Genomic DNA, 18550 nt, shown 5'->3' on the forward strand with positions numbered 1-18550 from the left:
AATCAGTCTGTCATTTCAAAGGGCTTTAAAGGCCCATAAGGTGGCAAAGAAAACACGACGGTAACTCTCATAGAATTGCCGCTATATAACGACATCAGGGTCACAATGATGATCTGGATGATGTTTGAAATGAATGACTAGTACTAGTCATTCATTTCAAACCTCACCCAGAGGTTTGTGCCATAACCAGATCTAGAACTATGATGTCCGGGATCATAAAAAATGAGAAATGTTCCAAACATGACATTATGCTTCAGCTCATGTCGAGCTTTACTGTACATTTTCAGGCAAATATTGAGAACAATGACAAACATTAAGTGTAAAGTTTTGAGACTCACAGAAAGTGCAGTTTTATTGAAAAGACGTTGATGAAAGACAAAAGTTGACTAAAGGTCTACAACAGTTATCACACACAAGTATTTACAGAATGATAATTCACAATGGGCATGAACATGTTGGTGTGTGGTTTAGGTCTTGTTGATGCTGGCAGCAGGCAGGGTGGATTTATCCAAGTCATCAAAGTACTGGTGAGTCATGGCCTCGCGGGCTGAGATCCTCTTGGGAGGATTGTAGATCAACATTTTCTACAGCAGAGAAACAAGACAGGGATGAGAAGGAGACCGTGTCACTCAGCAGGCTGGATGTGGAGGAACATTATAGTGGACAGGAATGGTTTCAGAAGACCACCATGTTAGTTCACATTAGGGCTGACCGATGAATCAGATTTTCATCGTCATCAAGATATGAACATGCACGATGAACACATCGCAAAAGACTGTCTGAAACGCTACGAATAATACAAATCATTATATTTACATTACATTTATACATTATATCGGTGGAGACGAGTCAACTACTACGCTTGTTACTGTCAGTAAAACTTTGTACGTGTAAAGCCAAGATACGTTATTACATCTGTTCAACAAGCATGAACACGATGAAACGGTTAAACATGGAGGAAAGCAACGCTTCAATCTGATCTGTCTGCAGTCTCTCATCCTACGCCGCTATGTTTACACAAGCAGAGCGCGTTAGCTCGGCGGTTAACAGCGAACTGTAAACACGTGTTAGTTATTTAGTCGAGTTGTGAATGACTTTAGTTCCTCTAGAAAGCAGTGTTTCAGTGTACGTGTCCGGGGAGTTTATTGTGAAGGGAGGAACGGAAGACGTGAAGCGGTGATGCGCTGCAGACTACGGAGCCTCTGCTGTCTCACAGTCGACAACAGATGCAAGAAAAGACAAGAATACTGGCAGACACATCACAAATAGGCCTCAACATCCATAAAGGGAAAAGTAAAGTCCTCAAGGTCAACACAACCAGCAAAGACTCTGACCCTGGATGGAACAGCACTTGAAGAAGTAGAAGCCTTTCCATACCTCGGCAGTGTCATCGATAAGCCAGACGTGGAGGACAACCAAGACCACGATAACAAAAGTACAAACATTCATAAACAACTGCCTGAGGCGCATCTTAAACATCCACTGGCCAGATAGCAACAATGATCTCTGGCAGAGAACAGGTCAGAGACCTGTGGAAGAAGAGATCAGGAGAAGGAGATGGGGATGGATTGGCCACACACAGGGCGGCTGTGGCTCAGAGGGTAGAGCAGGTTGTCCATCAATCGGAAGGTCGGTGGTTCGATCCCCGGCTGCTCCGATCCCCGGCTGCTCCGGGTCACATGAAACAAATTGCTCCCGGAGGCATAGCCATCGGTGTGTGAATGAGTATTTAGATTAGATCCTGATGGGCAAAGTTGGCACCTTAGTAGCCTCTGCCATCAGTGTATGAATGGGTGAATACTGACATGTAGTGTAAAGCGCTTTGAGTGGTCGGAAGACTAGAAAAGCGCTATATAAGTCCAAGTCCATTTACCAAGTCCATTTACACACTAAAGTATATTTTATATTTCACTGGGTCTTTAAGATATAGATAATTACAATCTAACTCAGAATATTAGTCCTAGAAGGAAGAGGTGAGTTGTTAAAGGGTTCAGCCCTAGTCCTTACCGCCAGCAGGTCCAGGCCATTTTTATCCAGGTTCTTCACCATGGAGGACAGGTTGCCAGACTTCCATTTAGGGAAGGTGTTCTTGTAGTCAGGTAGGCTCTCTACATCAGGCCACACTTCATTGTTCGGGGTTCCCAAAGTCCTGGAAAGAACAGAAACAGTCAGAATGATTCAAAGAGGGAACAGTAGGGAATGAACTGCCCCAGTAGACCAAGACCCTCAGGAAGTAAACCTGAGGAACAAGGGATTAAAAGGGAGACCCTCAGGAAATAAATCTGAGGAACCAGGGATTAAAGGGAGAGACCCTCAGGATCTAAACCTGTGAGGAACCAGGGATTAAAGGGAGACACCCTCAGAATCTAAACCTGTGAGGAACCAGGGATTATAGGGAGACACCCTCAGGATCTAAACCTGTGAGGAACCTGGGATTAAAGGGAGACACCCTCAAGAAGTAAACCTGTGAGGAACAAGGGATTAAAGGGAGACACCCTAAAGAAGTAAACCTGTGAGGAACCATGGATTAAAGGGAGACACCCTCAAGAAGTAAACCTGTGAGGAACCAGGGATTAAAGGGAGAAACCCTCAGGAAGTAAACCTGTGAGGAACCAGGGATTAAAGGGAGAAACCCTCAAGAAGTAAACCTTTGAAGAACCAGGGATTAAAGGGAGACACCCTCAAGAAGTAAACCTGTGAGGAACCAGGGATTAAAGGGAGACACCCTCAGGATCTAAACCTGTGAGGAACCAGGGATTAAAGGGAGACACCCTCAGGATCTAAACCTGTGAGGAACCAGGGATTAAAGGGAGACACCCTCAGGATCTAAACCTGTGAGGAACCAGGGATTAAAGGGAGACACCCTCAGGATCTAAACCTGTGAGGAACCAGGGATTAAAGGCAGTTAAACCCTGTTTAAACCGCAAGAATTTCCCCCGGAACTAGGATCCTTTTGAGGAACCGCAGGGATCAAGGTCTGAATTAAGTTTTGGGGACATTTTTTCGGGCCTTTTTACTCCACAAAATAGCCGTGGTCGGGGGGTTAGTACTTTCTGAAAGTACAAGAATTTTTGAGGTGGAGTTTGCCGGGATGACCGTCAAACACACACACACTGCGCCGCTGCTTCAACTGTACCACTTCAGTCACGAAAAACAAAGAAGTACTCTATCGATTAGGACCATTTTAGGACGAGAGAACATTTCTCTTTGTTTGTCTCTGCTATCGGCTTCCCGACTCATTTAATAAAGACAGCGAGAGGGTCATCGGTAGAAGAGATATAGAGCAGGCTGCGTAGCGCGGCGTAAAAACATATTTTCTGATCGTTTCACTGCGTTAACGTTCTAAAGCACAAATAAATAAATAACCATCAAACACTCAACAGATGTTTTACTGTGGAGATGGACGCTCTTAGTTTACTTTCATTCATTACATCCAACGTGCAGCAGTAAATGTTATCGCAGTGAGACAAAACATTTACATCATGGTCTTTTAGAGGAAACGGGCGACACGCTGAACGTCAGGCTGCAGAGTGAGTTGACCGCTGCGACCACCAGCAGCCCTCGTCTCATGTCATGTTGCTTTTTATTATGTCAGCGGACTAATTGGCCTAATCTTCACAGATCATTAGACCGCTATGAAAACGCAGGCAACAGTGGGCTGAAGGAACCTTTTAGTTACTTGAACAGTAGTTCCTGGCACTAAAAGTCTTCTTTTCTGATGATTCAGGAACTTTCAGGGAGGGGTTTGCAAAGCTGAATGTTGCTGATTGGTCAAACACAGACGCTGCAGCACATATGACTTGTGCCTATATAAGGAGGCTGGTTGACGCCTCATAAACGCGTCATATCTTTAGGGGTATAACACATGCGCAGTAAAATGTGGTCTGCACTCGCAACTTCAGTTACAATGGCATGTGTTAAACCCCGTACCCCCAAGCCCCATGTCCACCTGTGACCCAGCCTCCTGGACATTTACACCGAGTCCCCAGGAGGAGCACTGGGCTTTGCAGCTAATTTGACAGTGGCCAAACGGCGGTACTACAACATCTGTGTTTGTCACGTGATTGCCATCGGGCCCAAAAATACTTTTTTCCCATAGAATTCCATGGGGAAAGTACAGAGCCCCCAGACCCCTTGGAGAACATTTTATTAACTCGTTCCTTCGAGTTAGTAACTCGAACTTCAGATTCAAACTTCCTGGATCAATAACTCATAACAGAAACATTATTAAAGCACCAACGAGGGCTCTTTCTAACTGTAGTAAGGTAGACAACGAGCTACAACCACATTTATATATATATATATATATATATATTATGTATAATATATATAATATATATATATATATATATATATATATTATATATAATATATATAAATAATATATATAATAATATAATATAAAAATAAGTTCGGACACTTGTGTTTGGTGGATTATTTCTCTGTTGTTCCAATGCTAATGGTCATTGTATTTTACATGGTTGGAAAGCCTGTTTATTTACCTTCACAATGATGTCCAACTTGTAAGGATCATGCATTTGTGGGATGAGCAGCACAGCTGATTATGTGGGTAGCGCCCAAGAAAAATATGCCAAAATTATACGAAATCACATTTTTCCGAGATAGGTTTTGTAGTATAACAAACAGGAAACCATTGGTGTGTGAAGTGATTTTGATGGCACTATACTGAAGATATTGAATATTTTTCACATAAAAAAAAAATCACCAAAATTATTATATATTATTTTATATATAAACTGGGGGAAAAAAGTTCAGAAACTTGTGTTTGGTGGATTATTTTTCTGTTGTTACAATGCTAATTGGCATTGTATTTTACATGGTTGGAAAGCCTGTTTATTTACCTTCACAATGCCCAACTTGTAGGGATCATGCATTTGTGTGATGAGCAGCACAGCTGATTATGTGGGTAGCGCCCAAGAACAATTTGCCAAAATACTCTGCCAATGGTAAACAGTGTATTCTCATAAGGCTACCAGGAAGCCTGCAATCCCCAGTTTCCATATAAAATAATATATAATAATTTTGGTGATTTTTTTATGTGAAAAATATTCAATATCTTCAGTATGATAAAGTGTAGTGCCATCAAAATCACTTCACACACCAATGGTTTCCTGTTTGTTATACTACAAAACTTATTTTGGAAAAATGTGATTTTGTATAATTTTGGTTAATTTTTATTGGGAAAAATATTCAATAACTTCACTGTTATAAAGTGTAGTGTCACCAAAATGTCTCCACCCATCAATGGTCTCTTCCTGGTTATGCGACAATACTTATTTAGATTTTTTTTTTATTGTACCGTTGTCATTAAGACCATTGTAGCGGGCAAACTTCTGTATAAACTAAACCAATAGTATAATGTGTGTGTATATGTGTTTTAACAACGTTTCGGTTATGAGTTATTGATCCGGGAAGTTTGAATCAGTCAATATCTTTTACACTTTACCGAAGTCAATGACTTGACTGTCAGGAATGATTGGAAGAAGTGCTCTATGAAGTAACTCGTTCCCTCGACTTACTAACTTGAGGGAACGAGTTAATAAAATGTTCTCCGAGGTGTCTAGGGGGGCTCCGTAGGAAACAGACATCTGTAACTCAGAGGATCATTTATTTTGAGGTGAATCAACTCCCCAGTATGAACACTCTAATAGTCCTTATTTAAATCATCAGGTCCTAAAAGTTGTAAAGCGCACTAATAGCTGAATCCAGAGTTATTTCCCTCCCTCTGTTCATGTGACTGAGACCCAGACCGAGGCTGGAGCGAGGGCTGGGAGGATGAGTTAAAGGAAACGCTACTGGGCCTGCTCCATGGTCCCCATGGATGAGGAAGATCCGGGTAATGTTATACTCAGAAGTCAAGAAACAGCTGACGAGGGTTTACCTGAAGATCCTAAACAGTTGGTCTATCTCGGAGTCTCCATGGAACAGAGGCTTCTTAGTGGCAAGCTCAGCAAAGATGGTCCCAGTGCTCCAAACGTCGACAGGGGTTGAATATCGGGGTGAACCCAGGAGGACCTCTGGAGCCCGGTACCAAAGAGTTACGACCTGGGAACACACACAAGGGTTCATTCAGCTCAGAGGTCCTTCTAGAGGCCTGAGGTTTGTTGCCCTAGTGCATGGTTCTCTCAGTGTTGGTGATGCTCTACCTCAGACTACCAGCAGTGTGGAATTCTCACCTCATGGGTGTAGACCCGGACAGGAACACCAAAGGCCCGAGCCAGGCCGAAGTCTGCCAGTTTGATAACTCCCTTGTTGTCGATCAGGAGGTTCTGAGGCTTCAGGTCTCGGTGGAGGACTCGACGGCAGTGACAGAAGTAAATGCCCTCCAAGATCTGGTAAAGGTAGCTCTGAAAGGAGGGTGGGGGGGTGGGGGGGTGGGGATGAACAGGAGACGCACACGTGTTTAGAAATGTGATACTGAATGGGCAGAACCATACAAACGGCAAACGATGGGTTTGAAACCTGAGCACGCCGTCAGACATCGTCCTCATAAAGATGGAGGTCAGTTTCTGTATTTGATCATTTTTCCATTAAATTTGAATGAAATTAATCTGTTAATCGTTTCATCTCTACTTTTAATCTTTAAATGATATGAAGTTGCTGTTTACGAAAAGTCAGTGCTATTAATACCAATATTAGTTAAAAGGTAGGATTTATGTTCATAAAAGTAGCATAAGGAATAAAGATGAAAATCCCCTGTGGCCAGACACTTCAATTCAGCTGCTAAGGATGTTCCTTCAAAACTCAAACAATGTAAGGTGGTTGTTCACATCTGGAGCCGCTGTGGGGAGGAGCTGGACCAACAGACGGTTAAATCTTTTTAAAAAGGGTTGGTGATAGGGATAGACTTCTATTACAGAGGGAAGCGTATTGGATTCACACATCAATCAAACTAGAGACCTAGAGCATTCAGAGGATGGATGGATCAAACTAGAGACCTAGAGCATTCAGAGGATGGATGGATCAAACTAGAGACCTAGAGCTTTCAGAGGATGGATGGATCAAACTAGAGACCTAGAGCATTCAGAGGATGGATGGATCAAACTAGAGACATAGAGCATTCAGTTTGGGTTTCTGAGCAGTTTACACAACACAAGTGCTCATCACCGAAAAATGCAGAAATCTCCAAATGTCAAAAGTTTTTGGTACCAAATCACAGCATGCCTTCTTCTATGGTGTTCCTCAAGGTCTTGGTGTCTTAATGTGGTATTTTGGAGGAACTATTGATCATTTTTATCAATTCTCCAGTGGTAAAAAATGGTTAAATTTAGGACCAAATCTGTGGAACAAATGGTATCAACCTAAAAATTGCTGCAACAACTAATGAGACATAATAAAGCATGAGGATGGCCATCATATACCTTCATCATAATGTTATAAACCCTTGTAGACTTTTACAATATATCTTAATTCATGTGTATTTCTGATTTATGACTAGAACAACTTGACCCACAGTGCTGAGCTGCATCTCAAATTAATCTTCAGGTTCTCAGCTTTCAGATGATGTACACCACTTCTATGTCACATCTACTGTTGACCTGCTATCTCCCCCTTAACCCCCTAAAAAAGACTAGAACGGGTCTATTGTGGGTTAAAAAAATTAAATCAAACTGTTTAATGATTTATTTCCTGATACATGATATTTTAGAGATGTGTCTACTTACTGGGTGGTTTGAGCCCTCTATTCACATAGAGCATTCATGAATGCATTTTGGACAGCACAATAGAGGGCATATACCGTATGATTATTATTTTTTATGTATTTGTATCATCATTTATAAATCTGTATGGTATAGGTCTTTCAGCTTGTGACACCAGTCTGTTGTTTCAGTATGACTGGTGTTACTGTTTTAGCTCCCCGTGTTCCTTGTGATTAATATGACATGATAATGATAATAATGATGATAATAATAATACAATTGTCACACATAAACACACATTACATCCCTAAGATGAACTGCTGAGAGAGTTTATGAATCAAATTACAGTTACCTTGACCAGCATCGGGTCCATGTACTGGCCAGAGGGGATGGAGTCCAGGTACTTCTTCAGGTCCATGGACAGGAACTCAAAGATGAGGTAGAGACGAGACTCCTGCATCAGGACGTCCAGCAGTCTGGGACACACACACTGGATAAGTCCATACTGTATAGATGTGTATATCTGCTCACATACTGGATGTGAAGCTGGTTGGATATTTATACTGTAAGCAGTTGTCATGAATGATTAGATTATATATAGTATAGGATTATATTTCATCTTCTCACCGGTACTTGTAGCAACATCCCCACAGACGTTAAGCCCCTTGAGTTTTTATTTTTACAACAGTACTGTTTTTAGCAGATCATATTGACTTCAATTTCAATTTGTTTTTATATAGCGTCAAATCACAACAGAAGTTATCTCAAAACGTTTTATATATAGAACAGGTCTTAGACCGTACACCATAGTTTAGAGACCCAACAAGATCCACCAAGCGCTCTGTGGCTAGGAAAAACTCCCCGTATAGTGGGAAGAAACCTGGAGCAGATCCGGGCTCTGTGTGGACTTGTAGTCAGAGTGGAATCAACACCTTGCTGTTCATTATGGGAGTCACAAAGATAACATCTACTGTATGCAGGCCTATTCTACTGGATGGTGCTGCATGGTGACGTCTTCTATTGGACAGACGTGGAGTGGCTGATGGTACTGCCCACTGTTGTTCTAGTGTCACATGTCAATGTTGATCTGTGTGTGTGAAGCGGTTAGACAGTGGAACTGGAGATACACCGATACCAAATTAGATATCGGGCCGATACTAATTCAAATAGCTGGATCGGGTATCTGTGACAATGATGCTGATCTATTCAATTCAATTCTATGTTTATATGCTATGTACATTACATACTGGCATTTGAATTCCTTTTCTGACCAACTTGTTGCGGCATTTAAAAAGGTTTACACCTGAATTGTAATTCCTTTTAAAGGGACTATTTGTAACTTTTTAAGCGTATAAATCTACCGGGTCGGGATCCCATGCGCTCGCATATCGCATGTGGCCGGAGTCACTGCTCCGCCGTCTGCCTGCCTTCACTCACACACACACCGCGCGCGTTCTCGCTGTCTCACTCCACCTCTAGACGTGCACGCGCGCTCACTCCACACTGCAGAAGAGTTTGTTTAGCTCTGAGAATATCTAGTGAATGTACAGTGGACGTTTGTGCAGAAATAACTGCTGCAGCTCCTCCAGACCAACAGAGGTTTTCTGTGTCTTGTGAAGTGACGGGGCTCCGCAGAGAGAAACGTTATCGTCTCCGACCAAAACTCCGGTGGCTCCCTGCGGCGCAGTCGGGAGACGATAACGTTTCTCTTCCTGCTTCAGCCCTGGCACCGACCCGCTTTTCCTGCTTCAGCCCCGGAGGTTGAGGCAGGAAAAGCCAACACTAGGATCAGCATTGATTCATGGAGAGACCTTCGTCTGGTCAGCTAACATTACTGCCAAGCAGCTGAAATATAGAGTGATATTGTGCTTTTAGCTGACGTGTGTCACCTCACTGTTTTGAGCGATGCTCGTTCATGTCTATTTAGAGCGAGCAAGCACGAGCCCGATGCTGACTTTAGTTGACTTAACGGCCACAGGTGTCGCTGTTAACAAGCATTTCTGAAAGTTACAAACAGTCCCTTTAACGTTAAAGATTTTTTTTTTTTTTTTAACCAAAATGCTGGTTTATTCAGCACATTTATATCTCTGTATTTATTTATTACATTTTGATTTACAAAGTTAGGAAAGCAATATTTAAATCCAGCCTGATGTTTCCTTACACATAACAGAATGATCCAGTCACTTCCACACAGTGAGGCATACAGTTTATTAACTAAACACTTGTATTGGATCGGTGCTCGATATCGGCCGATACCCAAAGCCAAGGTATTGATATCTGGACTTAAAGAGTTGGATTGGTGCATCCATAAGTGGAACATGAGTGACAGTGTTTATTAATGTCATAAGCCAGTAAAATAGCAGTGACGGTGATGTACCACTCAGAATGGACTAGAACAACAGTAGCACTATACCATCAGCTCACTGAGCTCTAATGCAACCGTTTACTGCATATACTGTACTGTACATACCATCAGCATTTCATACGCTTTAAAAGCCTTTAACCCGACAGAATGTGCACACACCCTGTTCAGTAAGACACCCTGTGCTCCACAGCCATCATACGTACCGGACAACGTTAGGATGCTTCAGCTCCTGGAGCAGAGAGACCTCTCTGACGGCGGTGCTGGGAACCCCCTCTTCCTCACTCTCCAGACGGATCTTCTTCATAGCCACAACCTGGCCGGTGGCCTTGTGCCTGCCCTTATACACCACACCATAGGTACCTGCACAACAAAGTATTGGTGATCGTACTGTATATTAAGTACAGTCATGACCATGACCTTGTTAATTAAAGTAGCTCTAATGACAATGGAAGGGTGCTGAAAACAACATTAAGCCCAAACCTACAATCATTTGGGAAGCATACGATTTGTTTGAATAATTAAAATGAATACAGAAAACAATAAGACCAACCTTCTCCAATTTTCTCTATCTTCAAGTAGTCTTCCATTATTGCCTGAAAAACAAATACATCATGTCAAGAAGTATATATATATATATACATATATATATATATATACATACACACACACTATTTCATCATCTATCATTAGTTTCTAGTGGATTGAGCTGATGCTGACCTTTCCCTTCAGACTGAGCTGTTATTAACCGACTGACTCATCTCCACTAACTTTACTAACATTAAGTTCAAGTGAGAACATTACAGCTTGAATTAGGAACACTGTGTAACCAACTGTTAATTCAACCATTTACAGCAATCTATCATATCAATCTATCTATTGATCATCATCAATGTATAATGTCTATGTATGCATGTATGTATGTATGCATCAGAGGCTTCTTCTTAGCTGACTGGTACTAGTACTAGTAGTATATAGTGTAGTATTAGTTGGTATTTCAGTGTGTACCGTTGAGGCCACATCAGATGAAGTTAGTTTAATGGTGGCTGAGGCGCCTCTCTCTCTTTCTCTCTCTCTACTGACTCTTGTATCAGCTGTGAACTCTTCACTGTGTTGGTGTCGCTTAATAACGTTTCGACAGTAAACCGCGACAGATAAAAACGACAGGTTCCGTTTTTTACACCCAGCCGTTAAAGCTCAGGTCCCCACCATTAGCTCTACTAATGCTAATACTAACGTTAGCTTGTCTAGATCTTCTAGAGGCCGCTGACACCCGTTCTGTTCACACCCAACGGTCACAGTTCTCACCCAACAGCACCAATCACTTCATCATGATTCCTACGTGTATGAATGTATGCATAGTTTTAATACTAGTAATAATTACCTGGCTGTGCGTCGCTGTATATCGGCTGTGTGTGTGGGGTGTTCTCTCTCTCCGTGCTCAGACTGCCGCTGAATGCTCTCACACTGTTTGAATTAACGGCTTTAAAGCAGCGGTTCAAAACAGACCAATGAGCTCACGAGCTCATGAGCTCAAAATGTTTTCAAAACCGCCAATCAGGGAACGGGTAGTTGTCACGTGGGTTGGGCGGGCATGAACGCGCCGACGTAGAGATTACGGAAAATTAGTCCCCAGTTTTGTCTCCCAGGCAGGAAGGACGGGATCACCTTCCTCTCCACTCTACTGTAGCAGAGTAATATACCATAGTAACATAGCAGAGTAATATAGCAGAGTAATATACCATAGTAACATAGCAGAGTAATATAGCAGAGTAATATACCATAGTAATATACCATAGTAACATAGCAGAGTAATATAGCAGAGTAATATACCATAGTAATATACCATTGTAATATACCAGAGTAATATACCATAGTAATATACCAGAGTAATATAGCAGAGTAATATGCCATAGTAATATACCAGAGTAATATACCATAGTAATATAGCAGAGTAATATACCATAGTAGTATACCACAGTAATATAGCAGAGTAATATACCAGAGTAATATACCATAGCAGTATAGCAGAGTAATATAGCAGAGTAATATAGCAGAGTAATATACCATAGTAATATAGCAGAATAATATACAATAATAATATAGCAGAGTAATATACCAGAGTAATATACCATAGTAATATAGCAGAGTAATATACCATAATAATATAGCAGAATAATATACAATAATAATATAGCAGAGTAATATACCATAATAATAAACTAGAATAAAATATCAGAGTAATATACCAGAGTAATATAGCAGAGTAATATACCATAGTAATATAGCAGAATAAGATACAATAATAATATAGCAGAGTAATATACCATAATAATAAACTAGAATAAAATATCAGAGTAATATACCAGAGTAATATAGCAGAGTAATATAGCAGAGTAATATACCATAGTAATATAGCAGAGTAATATACCATAGTAATATAGCAGAATAATATACAATAATAATATAGCAGAGTAATATACCATAATAATAAACTAGAATAAAATATCAGAGTAATATACCAGAGTAATATAGCAGAGTGATATAGCAGAGTAATATACCATAGTAATATAGCAGAGTAATATACCATAGTAATATAGCAGAATAATATACAATAATAATATAGCAGAGTAATATACCATAGTAATATATCAGAGTAACATACCAGAATAATATACCAGAGTAATATACCATAGTAATATAGCAGAGTAATATAGCAGAGTAATATACCATAGTAATACACCAGAGTAATATACCATAATAAAAATGCACAGTAATATACCATAGTAATATACCAGAGTAATATACCATAGTAATATAGCAAAGTAATATAGCAGAATAATATACCAGAGTAATATACCAGAGTAATATACCATAGTAATATACCATAGTAATATAGCAGAGTAATATAGCAGAGTAATATACCATAGTAATATAGCAGAATAATATACAATAATAATATAGCAGAGTAATATACCATAATAATAAACTAGAATAAAATATCAGAGTAATATAGCAGAGTAATATACCATAGTAATATAGCAGAGTAATATACCATAGTAATATAGCAGAGTAATATACCATAGTAATAAAGCAGAGTAATATACCATAGTAATATAGCAGAGTAATATACCATAGTAATATACTAGAATAAAATAGCAGAGTAATATACCAGAGTAATATACCATAGTAATATAGCAAAGTAATATAGCAGAATAATATACAATAATAATAAAGCAGAGTAATATACCAGAGTAATATACCATAGTAATATAGCAGAGTAATATACCATAATAATAAACTAGAATAATATACCAGAGTAATATACCATAGTAATATATCAGAGTAACATACCAGAATAATATACCAGAGTAATATACCATAGTAATATAGCAGAGTAATATAGCAGAGTAATATACCATAGTAATACACCAGAGTAATATACCATAATAAAAATGCACAGTAATATACCATAGTAATATAGCAGAGTAATATACCATAGTAATATATTAGAATAAAATAGCAGAGTAATATACCAGAGTAATATACCATAGTAATATAGCAGAGTAATATACCAGAGTAATAAAGCAGAGTAATATACCATAGTAATATACTAGAATACAATAGTAGAGTAATATAGCAGAGTAATATACCATAGTAATAAAGCAGAGTAATATACCATAGTAATATACCATAGTAATATACTAGAATACAATAGTAGAGTAATATACCATAGTAATATACTAGAATAAAATAGCAGAGTAATATAGCAGAGTAATATACCATAGTAATATACCATAGTAATATAGCAGAGTAATATACCATATTAATATACCATAGTAATATAGCAGAGTAATATAGCAGAGTAATATGCCATAGTAATATAGCAGAGTAATATACCATAGTAATATAGCAGAGTAATATACCATAGTAATATAGCAGAGTAATATACCATATTAATATACCATAGTAATATAGCAGAGTAATATACCATAGTAATATAGCAGAGTAATATACCATAGTAATATAGCAGAGTAATATAGCAGAGTAATATACCATAGTAATATAGCAGAGTAATATACCATAGTAATAAAGCAGAGTAATATACCATAGTAATATAGCAGAGTAATATACCATAGTAATATAGCAGAGTAATATACCATAGTAATATAGCAGAGTAATATACCATAGTAATAAAGCAGAGTAATATACCATAGTAATATAGCAGAGTAATATACCATAGTAATATAGCAGAGTAATATACCATAGTAATAAAGCAGAGTAATATACCATAGTAATACACCAGAGTAATATACCATAGTAATAAAGCAGAGTAATATAGCAGAGTAATATACCAGAGTAATAAAGCAGAGTAATATACCATAGTAATATACTAGAATACAATAGTAGAGTAATATAGCAGAGTAATATACCATAGTAATAAAGCAGAGTAATATACCATAGTAATATACCATAGTAATATAGCAGAGTAATATACCATAGTAATATACCATAGTAATATACTAGAATACAATAGTAGAGTAATATACCATAGTAATATACTAGAATAAAATAGCAGAGTAATATAGCAGAGTAATATACCATAGTAATATAGCAGGGTAATATACCAGAGTAACATACCAGAGTAATATACCAGAGTAATATACCATAGTAATATACCATAGTAATATCGCAGAGTAATATAGCAAAGTAATATAGCAGAATAATATACAATAATAATATAGCAGAGTAATATACCATTAATATAGCAGAATAATATACAATAATAATATAGCAGAGTAATATACCATAGTAATAAACTAGAATAAAATATCAGAGTAATATAGCAGAGTAATATAGCAGAGTAATATACTATAGTAATATAGCAGAGTAATATACCATAGTAATATAGCAGAATAATATACAATGATAATATACCATAGTAATATACCAGAGTAACATACCATAATAAAAAAGCACAGTAATATACCATAGTAATATAGCAGAGTAATATATCATAGTAATATAGCAGAGTAATATACCATAGTAATAAAGCAGAGTAATATACCATAGTAATATAGCAGAGTAATATACCATAGTAATATAGCAGAGTAATACACCAGAGTAATATACCATAGTAATAAAGCACAGTAATATAGCAGAGTAATATACCAGAGTAATAAAGCAGAGTAATATACCATAGTAATATACTAGAATACAATAGTAGAGTAATATAGCAGAGTAATATACCATAGTAATAAAGCAGAGTAATATACCATAGTAATATACCATAGTAATATAGCAGAGTAATATACCATAGTAATATACCATAGTAATATACTAGAATACAATAGTAGAGTAATATACCATAGTAATATACTAGAATAAAATAGCAGAGTAATATACCATAGTAATATAGCAGGGTAATATACCAGAGTAATATACCAGAGTAATATACCAGAGTAATATACCATAGTAATATACCATAGTAATATAGCAGAGTAATATACCATAGTAATATATTAGAATAAAATAGCAGAGTAATATACCGGAGTAATATACCATAGTAATATAGCAGAGTAATATACCAGAGTAATAAAGCAGAGTAATATACCATAGTAATATACTAGAATACAATAGTAGAGTAATATAGCAGAGTAATATACCATATTAATATACCATAGTAATATAGCAGAGTAATATACCATGGTAATATAGCAGAGTAATATACCATAGTAATATAGCAGAGTAATATAGCAGAGTAATATACCATAGTAATATAGCAGAGTAATATACCATAGTAATAAAGCAGAGTAATATACCATTATAAAAAAGCACAGTAATATACCATAGTAATATAGCAGAGTAATATACCATAGTAATATAGCAGAGTAATATACCATAGTAATATAGCAGAGTAATATACCATAGTAATAAAGCAGAGTAATATACCATAGTAATATAGCAGAGTAATATACCATAGTAATATAGCAGAGTAATATACCATAGTAATAAAGCAGAGTAATATACCATAGTAATACACCAGAGTAATATACCATAGTAATAAAGCAGAGTAATATAGCAGAGTAATATACCAGAGTAATAAAGCAGAGTAATATACCATAGTAATATACTAGAATACAATAGTAGAGTAATATAGCAGAGTAATATACCATAGTAATAAAGCAGAGTAATATACCATAGTAATATACCATAGTAATATAGCAGAGTAATATACCATAGTAATATACCATAGTAATATACTAGAATACAATAGTAGAGTAATATACCATAGTAATATACTAGAATAAAATAGCAGAGTAATATAGCAGAGTAATATACCATAGTAATATAGCAGGGTAATATACCAGAGTAATATACCAGAGTAATATACCAGAGTAATATACCATAGTAATATACCATAGTAATATCGCAGAGTAATATAGCAAAGTAATATAGCAGAATAATATACAATAATAATATAGCAGAGTAATATACCATTAATATAGCAGAATAATATACAATAATAATATAGCAGAGTAATATACCATAGTAATAAACTAGAATAAAATATCAGAGTAATATAGCAGAGTAATATAGCAGAGTAATATACTATAGTAATATAGCAGAGTAATATACCATAGTAATATAGCAGAATAATATACAATGATAATATACCATAGTAATATACCAGAGTAAAATACCATAATAAAAAAGCACAGTAATATACCATAGTAATATAGCAGAGTAATATATCATAGTAATATAGCAGAGTAATATACCATAGTATTAAAGCAGAGTAATATACCATAGTAATATAGCAGAGTAATATACCATAGTAATATAGCAGAGTAATACACCAGAGTAATATACCATAATAAAAAAGCACAGTAATATACCATAGTAATATACCATAGTAATATACCATAGTAATATACTAGAATAAAATAGCAGAGTAATATAGCAGAGTAATATACCATAGTAATATAGCAGAGTAATATACCAGAGTAATATACCATAGTAATATACTAGAATAAAATAGCAGAGTAATATACCAGAGTAATATAGCAGAGTAATATACTATAGTAATATAGCAGAGTAATATACCATAGTAATATAGCAGAATAATATACAATGATAATATACCATAGTAATATACCAGAGTAACATACCATAATAAAAAAGCACAGTAACATACCATAGTAATATAGCAGAGTAATATATCATAGTAATATAGCAGAGTAATATACCATAGTAATAAAGCAGAGTAATATAGCAGAGTAATATACCAGAGTAATAAAGCAGAGTAATATACCATAGTAATATACTAGAATACAATAGTAGAGTAATATAGCAGAGTAATATACCATAGTAATAAAGCAGAGTAATATACCATAGTAATATACCATAGTAATATAGCAGAGTAATATACCATAGTAATATACCATAGTAATATACTAGAATACAATAGTAGAGTAATATACCATAGTAATATACTAGAATAAAATAGCAGAGTAATATAGCAGAGTAATATACCATAGTAATATAGCAGGGTAATATACCAGAGTAATATACCAGAGTAATATACCAGAGTAATATACCATAGTAATATACCATAGTAATATAGCAGAGTAATATACCATAGTAATATATTAGAATAAAATAGCAGAGTAATATACCAGAGTAATATACCATAGTAATATAGCAGAGTAATATAGCAGAGTAATATACCATAGTAATACACCAGAGTAATATACCATAATAAAAATGCACAGTAATATACCATAGTAATATACCAGAGTAATATACCATAGTAATATAGCAAAGTAATATAGCAGAATAATATACCAGAGTAATATACCAGAGTAATATACCAGAGTAATTTACCATAGTAATATACCATAGTAATATAGCAGAGTAATATAGCAGAGTAATATACCATATTAATATAGCAGAATAATATACAATAATAATATAGCAGAGTAATATACCATAATAATAAACTAGAATAAAATATCAGAGTAATATAGCAGAGTAATATACCATAGTAATATAGCAGAGTAATATACCATAGTAATATACCATAGTAATATAGCAGAGTAATATACCATAGTAATAAAGCAGAGTAATATACCATAGTAATATCGCAGAGTAATATAGCAAAGTAATATAGCAGAATAATATACAATAATAATATAGCAGAGTAATATACCATTAATATAGCAGAATAATATACAATAATAATATAGCAGAGTAATATACCATAGTAATAAACTAGAATAAAATATCAGAGTAATATAGCAGAGTAATATAGCAGAGTAATATACTATAGTAATATAGCAGAGTAATATACCATAGTAATATAGCAGAATAATATACAATGATAATATACCATAGTAATATACCAGAGTAACATACCATAATAAAAAAGCACAGTAATATACCATAGTAATATAGCAGAGTAATATATCATAGTAATATAGCAGAGTAATATACCATAGTATTAAAGCAGAGTAATATACCATAG

The 18550-nt window shown here is 36.2% G+C and overlaps 1 protein-coding gene across 1 annotated transcript; it reads right to left on the minus strand.

Annotated features, from left to right (window-relative positions):
• Window positions 1-320: 320 nt before the first annotated feature.
• Window positions 321-11528, minus strand: cdk1 (cyclin dependent kinase 1). Its single transcript, XM_074645476.1, has 8 exons — window positions 11408-11528; window positions 10577-10619; window positions 10230-10386; window positions 8014-8137; window positions 6198-6368; window positions 5903-6066; window positions 2008-2149; window positions 321-584 (listed from the first exon to the last, which is right to left on the minus strand). The coding sequence occupies exons 2-8, from the start codon at window positions 10611-10613 to the stop codon at window positions 468-470; spliced, it is 912 nt and encodes a 303-aa protein (XP_074501577.1). The 5' UTR covers window positions 10614-10619; window positions 11408-11528; the 3' UTR covers window positions 321-467.
• Window positions 11529-18550: the final 7022 nt, after the last annotated feature.

Source organism: Sebastes fasciatus, chromosome 9 (assembly GCF_043250625.1).
Source record: "Sebastes fasciatus isolate fSebFas1 chromosome 9, fSebFas1.pri, whole genome shotgun sequence".
In the NCBI taxonomy this organism is placed as follows: domain Eukaryota; kingdom Metazoa; phylum Chordata; class Actinopteri; order Perciformes; family Sebastidae; genus Sebastes; species Sebastes fasciatus.